Raw genomic sequence first — 13,021 nt, 5'->3', positions numbered from 1 at the left:
AGTGGACATGAGAGGTTCGTGATAACCATCACCACCCGTTGGATAGTTATAAAAGCGTACTTCGCCAAGGAAGATTGGTCGCACCAAAAACAAGTTCAGTGTTGAGCTTCTTGGGGGACGGAAATTCAAACGAGTTATCCCCATTGCTTGATTTGCGCGCAACTCTCCTAATAAACACAACATTCTTGATAAGATCACGGAAAAACAGGTCACTTGGTCGAGAAAAGAGTAATATTAAGAAATACAACTGATAGTGACTTTAAGAAAGTCGAAATGATGACATGCCAAGCAGTGAAGCATAGAATTGTTCCCCGGTGCTAAGGAGAGTTTCTGTTATCAACCCTCATGTTAGTAATAATGTGACATTAACATGGTACACCACCTTTTAAGAAGGCCTTACTATAGGCTTGATCAATCACCATAGAGGTGCCATGGATGAAGCCAACAGTTACTCTACCAGGAAGACGTTTGTTCTATGGCTAGTTCTTTGATATGCGGAGGAACATAGTTTGCATGCCAGCATCTATGACTGCTATTTCCCTCGTGCCTAGAGGGAAATATGTCTCATGATCAACTGGGCCCATGTATATAATCACACCAGCGATATTTACGATTGGTACAATATCTGAAATTAAATAAGAAAAAAGTTAATGTGCATTCGATATTATAATATAGAATATATATTGCATACCACTGGTTGAGCCATGTTGGTTTTTAAACACATCGGCCACAACCGCTAATGTCAACATAAAAGTATGATTAAATAGGAAAACAAATATTATATTATAATGCAACATGAAAAGTTGCATCAGTATATGAAAAGAAGGATTATAATTCTTGACAACAAATATCTACTTTCCAACACACAAAACAGAAAAGGGAACAGGATAGTTTTGTGTGTTGGCCAGTAGATATTTGTTGCCGAGAATTATAATATTATTTCCATCTCCCAATGGCTTTATTCATGTTGCATTATAACATAACTATTTAGCTATTTAGCCATAATTTTCCGTTGACATTCACATTTGTGGCTGCTGTGTTCAAAAACCCACATGGCTCAACTATTAGTATGCTTGTATAATATAGATTCTATAATATGATATCAAATGCACATTGAATTTTTTCTTATCTAATTTCTGATATTGTATCAACTTTAGATATCACTAGTGTGATTATGTATGCGGACCTAGGTAATCACGAGACATATTTCCCTCTAGGCATGAGGGAAATAGCAGTCACAGATGCTGACATGCAAATTATATTTTACCACATTTTCGAAGAACTAGCTGAATGCCATAGGGACCAACTTGTCATGGTGAAGCAAATGTTAGCTTCATCATAGCAACCTCTATGGAGGTTGATCAAGGCTCCAGTAAGTCAAGTGTTGTACCATGTTAATGTCACATTATTAGTAATTCGAGGGTTAATAACATAAAATCTTCTTAGAACGGGGGCAACAACTATATATGCTTCCATCATTGCTCGACATGTCATCATCTTGACTTGTTAAACGTCACTATTAGTTGTACTTATTAATACTACACCTTTCTCGATAGATAGACCAATTGTATGCTCAACCTTTGCTACAGGTTTGCATCAACAAGTTCTAGTCTTCCAGATGACTTGTCTTTCCATGATCTCTCCAAGAACATCGTGCTTATAGGAGGGATGCGCGCAAACAGAGCAACAGAGGCAACTCTTTTGAACCTCCTGCCTCCAAGAAGCTCAAGACTAAACATGGTTTTGCATGTGGCTTATCTTCCTTCGCGAAGCATACTTTCAACTATCTAAGGGGTGGTGACGGTTATCACGCACCTCCTATGTCTGCTTATTCCGAACATGATGGACCAATTGGACTAGGCATGTAGGTCCTGAATAAATAAGAATGGAAATGGTTTCGAACATTGCCCCTAAAGCGATAAATTCTAAATTTTAGGTTTCATTGAATTCAATCAATGTTCTCTTTGTGTCAAACAATGTTTGTTGTGTGTGACAGTGTTCTATCCTACGTTGAATAAAAATCCAGTCCCTAATGAGCACGGTGACATATGCTATGGTGGCTAATGCACTGCTATAACCAAGACCACGAGCTTATTAGGTGAGAGCATGGACACTACTCTATTGGCAAGTTTAGATTATTTCCAAACTACTAGCTTGAAAATGGAAACCAACATGGCTTGGGTCGTGGCACCGAGGGTTGGGGGCGATGGAGGCCACAGGCAGGTAGAAGCGCAGGGGGACGGCCAATGACATTTACAAACATGTGGGGTATCATCAGTTACTGCACAAGGCCAGCCTTTTTCTAGCACAGAAATGGTCTAAGTGCATATACATGGTATTGAATGGAATGTTAGTTTGCTACATGATAGTATAATCCTAGGATGGTGGCTAGTATTTTTCATATTTATTGGTCCTTGCGTATTAAACGTATGAGAAGCTTCCAACACTAATTGTGTTCTGTGTTTGTAAATGTCAGGGAACTGCTCCAAAATGTTTCCTGCTCTAAATTTGCTTCTCTTTCCTCATATGCTCTTACTGGCAACGACTTCATATTCTCACTCACTGCCACTCAGCAACGAAACTGATCACAATGCCTTGCTAGCATTCAAGGCAGGTCTAAACTACCAGTCAGATGCACTGGCCTCATGGAACATAACCACTGACTTGTGCAAGTGGCGTGGTGTCATGTGCAGCCTCAGGCATAAGCGAAGGGTATTGGCACTGAATCTCTCCTCGACTGGGCTTTTTGGGTACATAACCCCTTCCCTCGGGAACCTCACGTACCTGAGAAGTTTAGACCTCAGCTACAATCTGCTACACGGCGAAATCCCACGGGCGATTGGCCAGTTGACGCAAATGTCATATCTTGACTTGTCAAATAACTCACTCCAAGGTGAAATGCCTTGGACAATTGGGCAGTTACCACAGTTAACTTACCTATATCTATCAAACAATTCACTTCAAGGGGAGATCACACATGGCCTGTGGAACTGTACTCACCTTGTAAGTATAAAACTTGACCTGAACAAACTCGATCGAGAAATCCCTGATTGGCTTGGTGACTTGCCAAGGATAGAGACCATTTCAATAGGGAAGAACAGCTTCACTGGGATCATCCCACCATCACTTGGGAACCTCTCATCGCTGCGGAGATTATACCTCAATGAAAACCAGCTGAGTAGCCCAATCCCTGAGAGCCTTGGCAGGCTTGGTAAGCTTGAGGCAATAGCACTGCAAGTAAACCAACTCTCAGGAAACCTTCCAACAATGCTCTTCAACATTTCATCCCTCATCCTCGTTGGTCTCCAAATGAACCAACTGCATGGCAGACTGCCCCCCAATTTGGGCAATGGCCTGCCACACATCCGATACCTTATCCTTGCTTTGAACCATTTCACGGGAAGTATTCCAGCTTCAATTGCAAATGCAACTACAATCCAATCGATGGACCTCACTGGTAACAACATCGCCGGAGTCGTGCCTCCAGAGATTGGAACACTCTGCCCAAAATACCTGATTCTTAATGGAAACCAGCTAGAGGCAACCACTGTTCCAGACTGGGGGTTCATCACTTCCCTGACAAATTGCACAAGCCTTCGTTGGGTCACATTGCAAAACAACAAGTTTAGTGGTGGGTTTTCGCGCTCTATCGCAAACCTATCAGGGCAACTCGAAGCCCTAGACATCAGATACAATGGGATATCGGGCAAGATACAAATTGGCATTGGCAACTTTCCCAAACTATTCAAGCTAGGGCTATCTGGCAATCAGTTAACCGGCCCCATACCGGACAGCATAGGAAGACTGAACATGCTCCAGTTCTTGACACTAGAGAATAACCAACTCTCTGGGATGATGCCGCCCTCACTCGGGAACTTAACACAATTGCAGCACCTTTCAGTAGATAACAATATGTTGGAGGGACCTCTTCCAATGAACATTGGAAATTTACAACGACTTGTCAACGCAACCTTTTCGAACAATGCGCTTTCAGGTCCATTACCGGGACAAATCTTTAGCCTGTCATCCTTGTCATACGTTCTGGACTTGTCGAGGAATCATTTTAGTAGTTCCCTTCCATCCCAGGTTGGTGGTCTTACAGAGCTCACATACTTGTACATCCATGAGAACAACTTGTCTGGGCTGCTGCCAGATGCTCTCAGCAAATGCCAGAGTTTGATGGAGCTCCGTTTGGATAATAACTACTTCCACGATATGATTCCTTTGTCCGTAAGTAGAATGCGAGGCTTGACACTGCTGAATTTGACCAAAAACAAGCTCACAGGAGGAATCCCTCAAGAGTTAGGACTCATGAGTGGCCTGAAAGAACTGTATCTTGGACGGAACAATTTGTCTGCACAGATCCCAAAGTGGATCCTTAGAGTCCCAAGTGCCAGACACTTGCTGTGCCACGAGGTCCGAGTCACCGAAGCACTTAACTCGACCTAGATTCATCTCATTAGCCATCCGGAGACCATGGAGCAAGGCTTCATACTCAGCTGCATTGCTAGTACAAGGGAACATTAAGCGGAGAACATAACAAAACTTATCACCTCGTGGGGAAGCTAATACGACTCCAGCCCCCGAACCTTCCAATTGCCTGGATCCGTCAAAATGGATGGTCCAATATGTGTGATCCAGCTTTTCTTCAGGTGCTTGCATTTCCGTCCAATCATTGATAAAATCAACCAGTGCTTGAGACTTAATCGCCGTCCGAGGCACATACTTCAAATCGTGCGGCCCAAGCTCTATAGCCCACTTGGCAATCCAGCCAGTTGCTTCCCGGTTCTGTATGATATCCCCCAAAGGAGCAGAACTGACCACCATAATTGGATGCCCTTGGAAGTATTGTTTAAGCTTCTTGCTTGCCATAAAAACTCCATACACCAGCTTCTGCCAATGCGGATACCTTTGCTTGGACTCAATGAGCACCTCGCTTATATAATAGACCGGACGTTGAACCGAATGCTCCTTACCTGCCTCCTTTCGCTCCACCACAATAGCCACGCTGACTGCCCGAGCATTAGCAGCAACATATAGCAGTAACAACTCCTTGTCAATGGGAGCGGCGAGCACAGGCGGATTGGCCAATTGCCGATTTAAGTCCTCAAATGCTTCATCAGCAGCAGAACTCCATACAAACTGATCCGTCTTCTTCAACATTTGATACAAAGGGATTGCCTTCTCACCAAGACGACTGATAAACCGGCTTAACGTGGCAATCCGGCCTGCCAGGCGTTGAACATCATTGATACACTTCGGTTTAGCCAAGGAGGTGATGGTTGTGATCTTCTCCGGATTAGCCTCAATTCCCCTATTGGACACCAGGAAGCCTAATAACTTGCCCGCCGGTACACCAAAGATGCATTTGTCCGGATTAAGCATCATCTTGTATGCCCTCAGGTTATCAAAAGTTTCCTTTAAATCACCAATCAGAGTCTCCTTCTCCCTGGATTTAACCACGATATCATCCACGTAGGCGTGTACATTACGGCCAATCTGTTCGTGTAGACAATTTTGCACACAACGTTGATAAGTTGCCTGGGCACTCTTGAGCCCAAAGGGCATAGACACATAGCAGAAGGCTCCAAAGGGAGTTATGAATGCCGTTTTCTCCTCGTCCTTAACTGCCATTTTGATCTGATGATAGCCAGAATATGCATCCAAAAAACTTAAACGCTCACAACCCGCCGTAGCATCAATAATTTGATCAATACGGGGGAGGGCAAAAGGATCTGCTGGACAAGCTTTATTAAGATCTGTGTAATCCACACACATGCGCCAGGTGCCATTTTTCTTAAGGACCAGCACCGGATTGGCAAGCCACTCAGGGTGAAAAACTTCAGCAATAAAACCAGCTGCTAAGAGCCTGGCTACCTCTTCTCCAATTGCCTTGCGTCTTTCTTCGTTAAACCGGCGGAGGAACTATTTCACCGGTTTGTATTTAGGATCCACATTAAGGGTGTGCTCAGCGAGTTGCCTCGGTACACCTGGCATGTCAGAGGGCTTCCATGCAAAAATGTCCCGATTCTCACGGATGAACTCGATGAGCGCGCTTTCCTATTTCGGATCCAAATTAGCACTGATGCTGAACTGCTTGGACGAATCACCAGGTACAAAGTCACCAAGCTTAGTTTCTGCTGCCGATTTGAACTTCAGGGCCGGATCATGCTCCGTAGTTGGCTTCTTTAATGGAGTCATGTCCGCCGGATCAACATTGTCCTTATAATACTTCAGCTCCTCGGTGGCACAAACCGACTCTGCATAGGCCGCATCACCTTCCTCGCACTCCAAAGCGATTTTGCGGCTTCCGTGAACCGTTATTGTCCCCTTGTGACCCGGCATCTTGAGCTGCAAATACACATAACAGGGTCGTGCCATAAACTTGGCGTAGGCCGGTCGCCCAAATAGGGCATGATATGGACTTTGGATTTTCACCACTTCAAACATCAATGTCTCCGACCTGGAATCATGATCATCCCCAAAGGCCACTTCCAGAGCTATCTTACCAACAGGATATGCTGATCTGCCAGGTACTACACCGTGGAACACCGTATTAGACAGTTTAAGATTTTTATCTGTCAGTCCCATACGACGGAAGGTCTCATAGTACAAGATATTAATGCTGCTACCTCCATCCATGAGCACCTTGGTGAACTTGTAACCTCCCACCTGAGGCGCCACCACCAGAGCCAACTGACCCGGATTATCGACCTGGGGAGGGTGATCCTCTCTGCTCCATATGATTGGTTGTTCAGACCAACATAGATAACGGGGTATGGCCGGTTCAACAGAGTTGACCGCCCGCCTCTGAACCTTCCGGTCTCGCTTGTCCAAGCTAGTGGTGAAGACATGGTACTGCCCGCTACTCAACTGCTTTGGGTTGCTCTGGTAACCTGACTGTTGCTGCTGTTGGTTGTAACCACCCTGATTGTTCTGACTATTTTGACCATTATGTCCGCCCGGATTACCATTAAATCCTGAACCGGAACTTCCTCCACCGTAACCCGGCCCGGATCCTGAGCCACCGCCAGATTCGTGATCATACCGGAAATTATTAGAATTCTTGAACTCCTGCATAATAAAGCAATCCTTCCAAAGGTGGTTTGCTGGCGCCTCCTTCGTCCCATGTCTTGGACAGGGCTGGCTTAGCAGATAGTTTAGGTGGTCTGGGTTAGGGTTGGGTGCCCCATTACAATTTTTCGGTTTACCCTTGCGTCGCTGGCCATTGTCCTGTGCGTTGGTATTAGCCACAAAGTCCATGTTACCATCCGCTTTACGCTTGCCTCCACCACCATTGCCTGCCCAGTGATGCTGCTGACCTTTGGAGTTGCTGTTCCTCTTTCCCTTCCCTGTCTTGTCATCATCAGATTCGGGATTCTTGGTACTATCAGAATCAGCACATTTCACCAAAGCGGCCATGAGGGTCCCCATGTCAGTGCAATGACGCTTCATCCGTCCCAACTTCAGCTTCAGGGGCCCAAACCGGCAGTTGCCTTCTAGGGTTAATACTGCGGTGTCAGCGTTGATGCGGTCTGAGGAGTGCAACACTTGTGAAACCCGGCGCACCCAATGAGTCATTGATTCTCCTTCCTCCTGGACGCATGCAGCTAAGTCCACCATCGACATAGGCTGTTTACATGTATCCTTAAAATTGCTGATAAACCAGGCTCGTAATTGGGCCCATGAACTGATAGAATTAGCCGGCAAGCTTTTTAACCAAGTACAGGCCGTTCCTTCAAGCATCATGGTGAAGTATTTCGCACACGCCGCGTCATCCACATCAAGCATCTCCATGGCCATCTCATAGCTCTCCACCCATGTCTCTGGAGGCTGATCCACCATGTAATTTGGTACCTTGCGCGGGCCCTTGAAATCCTTGGGCAGGCACACATTGCGTAAAGCGGAGATAAGGCAAGGCACCCCTAAAGAACTAGAAGTAACACCAGGTTCGATCGAGATGGTTGGACGAACCGGCGTGAGCTGCCGAGCCTGATGCTGTGTGGCTAACTCGGCCTCCCTGCGCACTCAGGCCTGGTTCACCACTTCCTGAGCATTATCAGCACCACCCGTCGGGTTGTTGCCACGGGGTGCTCCACGTCGTTCGTTACTCGACACTGCCGGTTCATCCATATGTCTTCTATAGCTCCGGCTTGGACGGGGGGTCGAGTGGATCCGGTCGCGGCTGTACGAGTATGCTTCCTGTTGGACCAAAGCTGTCCTCAAAAGCTCCTTGACCCGTCGCGTCTCTACTGCCTGCGGCGAATCACCTTCAATTGGAATGGCCTCCAGCCGTGCAGCAGCGGCAATGAGATTGTCCATCGGGTTGGAGTAGTGACCCGGAGGTGTTAAAACAGCCTGAGGTATAACGGTGTTTTGACGAGGCGGGTCCATCTGACGAGGCTGAACCGGTGCACCGGTCCCGGGAGCTTCTGCCCGCTTTCCCTCCAGCGGATTGCCGGTTCCTACTCCTGGAGTGTTGAAAAGGTCTCTGGCCTCAAAAACCGGAGGCAAACGGGATCGGTACTTCCTCCTCATGACTTCCTGCGATGCACTCTGGTCCAACATGAGCCTGTAGGCTTGTGCGTCTAAAGCGGCCCGCTCCGTGGCCATCCTGGTGTCCTCAGCTGCCAGATCTACCTTGGCCTGGGTGATCTGTTCCTTCACTTTTGCAATCTCGGCGTTGTGAACACCCTGATCCGCCGGATTAGTCTCCGCCATAAGCACAACCAATGCATCAAATAGCTTTGATAGAACTTGAGCCGGCGGGCGCACAGGGCCTCCTGCCCCGGCAGCCGTCGCCGCTGCTGAACCGGAGGTTGTTGCCGCAGCGATCAAAGAATGAAGCGCTGCTTGTGTGCCAGTCATGAATATTCCAACCCGGTTGGGTAGATCAGAGGGGTCCGGAATACTGTCGCCATCGGAACAACCTCCAATCCGGCCGTCTTGTAGCTAATAAAGAGATTCGGTTTCTCCGGTCGATGACTCATCATCGGAACAAACGACGGTATCGCCGCGAGATTCCGATCCATCCTCATAACTTCCTCCATGAATGACTCCCACGAAGGCATGCTTCATGGCCGGTTTAACCCGGGCGGATCGCTCATGCTGAGCCGTCTCAACGAGGTCAGTGCAGATGTCCGGCTCAGGGCCCGGTTCACCGATCTTGCCAATGAAAATGTGAATGCCACCAAAGGGGACCCGGTACCCGTACTCAATTGAGCCGGCCTTGGGGCCCCAGCCTGCGTTGTCGATGTAGAACTTGTCGCGATGACTCTTAGTCATCCGGCCTACAGCGTAGCCCTCGAGTCCTTCAAACCGGCCCTCCAAGAACCGGAAACCATCGTGCGATAGCCCCACAGTGGGCGCCAACTGTCGTGGAATTGTCACGGCAGATGTCCTAGTGAAAGGACTTAGTCGAGGAGCCATCACGACGGGTTAGTTTGAAGGGGTTAAAGCGGACACAGGGACGCAAGAGAGTTTATACTAGTTCGGCCCGTTCGATGAAGGTAAAAGCCTACGTCTAGTTGTGATGGAATTGATGGGGTTTCGATGACTAGGGAGCAAACAAGCTTCGCCTATGTCTCGAGTTGTTGTCTGTTGTCCTTGAACCGCCGCCGGGTCGTCCCCTTATATACACGGGTGACTCCCGTCGGTTTACAGAGTCCCAATACCGGCTCATAGATGTGTCCGGTTTGGTCTCTACTTATTCCTAACTTACAATACAAGTTAACTACTAACGCCGGTTTACGGCTACAGGCCTTGAACCGACCATGGGCCTTGAGACCTCATCTGCCTTCTTGGGCTTTAACATACTTAACTACTGACGAATTTAACCTGGCCCAGATAGGCCGGTTTACGCCCAGTAGTAATATCCCCAACACTTGGAAAGCATGATATCACTCTACCGACTCGACATATCCTTCAACCTTATTGATGGGCAAGTCCCAGCACATGGTGTGTTCACCAATTTGACTGGGTTCACTTTTTATGGGAATGGTAAGCTTTGTGGTGGCATTCAAGAGTTGCATTTGCCTTCATGTCCATCCAAAGCAACTGGGGGTGGTCAAAGGATACCCCGAGTCATTCGAAATGCAATGATCCCGAGCATTATAATCATCTTTGTGTGCTTTATAGTGGGACTAGATTTCTTCTCACTGAAAAATAAATTAAGACTGCCATCTGTAAGAGCAACCTTGGTAGCTCCTTCCTTGATGGGTGACATGCATCCTCGAGTTTCTTATTCCAACTTGTTCCAAGCAACAAATGGCTTCACAACTGACAATTTGGTTGGCACTGGACGATATGGATGTGTTTATAAGGGGAGGATGATGCTGAAGAGGTCAGTAAGTACTATGGCTGTGAAGGTTTTTGACCTTGAACAATCTGGTTCCACGAAAAGTTTTGAGGCAGAGTGTAAGGCACTTGGCAAAATTCGCCACCGTAACTTGATTAGTGTTATAACTTGCTGCTCTTGCTTTGACTTTAACCGGAATGACTTCAAAGCCATTGTTCTCAATTTCATGCCTTATGGGGGTCTTGATAAGTGGTTACATCCAGACATATATTCATCCAATCCAGTCAAAATTCTAACATTAATGCAGAGACTGAGTATTGCTTTTGATGTTGCCGCCGCTCTAGACTATCTGCACAACAACTGCCAGCCAACAATAGTTCACTGCGACTTGAAGCCCAACAATATTCTTCTTGGAGAGGATATGGTTGCTCATGTTGGGGACTTTGGCCTTGCAAAGACACTCATAGATCCAGAAGGGGAACAATTGATCCATTCAAAGAGTTCTGTAGTGGGAACAATTGGATATGTTGCTGCAGGTAACTAAATTTTATTTTATTGTTGTTCTAGCAAATTGGGTTGCTTTGCTCGGTATATTATTCATGTTGTTTGTGCACTGCAGAATACGGTGAAGGTGGTCAAATATCTACAAGTGGGGATGTGTATAGCTTCGGTATTGTCCTCCTTGAGATGTTTACAGGGAAGACGCCTACACATGGTATGTTTACAGATGGATTGACCTTGCTCGAGTATGCAAAGATGGCATATCCAGAACAACTAATGGAGATTGTTGATCCCCTTCTGCTATCAGTTGAGAAGACACGGCGAGATATTAATAGTTACATGTACTCTGTCACAAGACTTGCCCTAGCATGCTGCAGGAAAAGACCAACTGACAGGCTGTCCATGAGAGATGTCATTTCTGAGATGAACAAGATAAGGGCTTGCTATGCTGTAGAAGTAACTAGGAAATGTAGTTCAGAGTGATGCAGCATCAGTGCCTTGTTCTTGAGCACTAGTTTCATAAGATAATAATGGGAAATTCTTATTTATACCAATATAAAATCATGAGTTGAACTTTGTATACTTTTGATCTGTCAACCCAATTTCATAATTATTCATCCAGTTTTTTTTCGAGAAAATGCAAAGGGCTTTTGCATTTCATTGCATTGAAAAGGTGGAGTTTTGATACAATCCTCCAAGGAGGTCAGTTACAGATTAGGATCAGCAAAACTAGTGCACGTCCCAGGTGGGCGGCAGAATGACGCGTAGGCCGTGGGCGCCCGCTCTTGCACACTGCTCGGCTTCCTCTTTGATCTTCGAGACGAGGACCTGAACCAGGGGTTGGGCGCCCTCAAAGATGTATTCGTTGCGTTGTTTCCAGATCATCCATGGTGTCAACAGAGCAATGGAGGCTAGGCCCTTACGCATCGGTGTTGGCGTGTTTTTCCTTGCCTGTAGCCACCAGTCCATGAGTGAATCTTCGTGGCTTGGCCCTGCAGTGGTCATCCGTAGCCCGGACAGGATTTCGTGCCAAGTCTGCCTGGCGAAGGGGCACTGCAAGAGGAGGTGGTGCATTGTCTCGGGAGCCTGGTCACAAAGTGGGCATCGTGGCTGGTGCTGGAGACCGCGTCGAGCCAAGCGGTCGGCCATCCAGCACCGGTCTTGGTTGGCCAACCGGTGGAAAAACTTTACTCTTGGCGGCGCCCAATTCTTCCATATGAGCTTCCATGAGAAGCAAGTCATGGATCCCTGGAAGGTGGCAAGATAGCATGAGCTAGCAGAGTATATATCGGAGGCCGTCCATCTCCAAACTAGCTCATCAGCAGTTATTGTGAACAAATGTTACAACCTCCCCTAATAACACTAACCTATGGCCTCTTAGTATACTTATTTTGTTCTGTCACTCTATAATTTATATTATATACATGAGAATTCTTGTTTTTACGTGCACAAAGAATTTGTCCTTTTAAGTGATATTGTTTTTATGAAAAGATCTTATGTTGTAACGCCCCGGATGTAATTTACCATATCTGTATTCCAACTCTTTCCATTTTCGGCACTAAGTTATGATTTCCCTCGTGGTTGGGTTTTGTCTTTGTTTTGCATTTTTTCCATGTCATGCATCTCATATCATGTCATCATGTGCATCGCATTTGTATACGTGTTCGTCTCATGCATCCGAGCAATTTCCCCGTTGTCCGTTTTGCATTCCGGCACTCCTACGTCCTCCGGCGTCCCCTTTTGCCTCTTTTCGTGTGCGGGTGTTAAACGTTCCCGGGTTGGACCGAGATTTGCCAAGCGGCCTGGGTATACCACCGGTAGACTGCCTGTCAAGTTTCATGCCATTTGGAGTTTATTTGATACTCCAACGGTTAACCGAGGAACCGTAAAGGCCTCGTGTGTGTTGCAGCCCAACACCCCTCCAAAGTGGCCCAATAACCCATCCAAACCCCCTCCATCCTCTCGGTCGTTCGATCACGATCGCGTGGCCAAAAACCGCACTCCATTTGGAGTCTCCTAGCTCCCTGTACCTATAAATTAGTCTTCCCCGTCCAAATCGGAGGCAACTCCAACCCTAACCCAAAAATTTTCCCCTCTGCGCCGCCGGACACGTCCGGGCGACGCCGGGCGAATCGCGCCGCCGCCCGCGGCCTACCAGGGGCCGCCACGTGGCGCCTCCGCACCCACATCGCCGAAGCCTGGCGGGCCCAGCCGCGGCCCCCG

The 13,021-nt window shown here is 47.1% G+C and overlaps 1 protein-coding gene across 1 annotated transcript; it reads left to right on the top strand.

Moving 5' to 3' along the window:
* The first annotated feature begins 2,898 nt into the window (after positions 1-2,898).
* LOC119352965 (probable LRR receptor-like serine/threonine-protein kinase At3g47570) lies at positions 2,899-11,281 on the top strand. The gene is made up of 5 exons (XM_037619551.1): positions 2,899-4,333; positions 9,877-9,999; positions 10,138-10,184; positions 10,323-10,833; positions 10,917-11,281. Exons 1-5 carry the CDS (start codon positions 2,899-2,901, stop codon positions 11,279-11,281), a joined length of 2,481 nt encoding a protein of 826 aa, XP_037475448.1.
* The last annotated feature ends 1,740 nt before the right edge of the window (positions 11,282-13,021 follow it).

The sequence above is a fragment of the Triticum dicoccoides genome, chromosome 1A (genome assembly GCF_002162155.2).
Source record: "Triticum dicoccoides isolate Atlit2015 ecotype Zavitan chromosome 1A, WEW_v2.0, whole genome shotgun sequence".
In the NCBI taxonomy this organism is placed as follows: Eukaryota; Viridiplantae; Streptophyta; class Magnoliopsida; order Poales; family Poaceae; genus Triticum; species Triticum dicoccoides.
The sequence above is the reverse complement of the archived record's forward strand: the minus strand, read 5'-3'. Positions and strand labels throughout refer to the sequence as shown.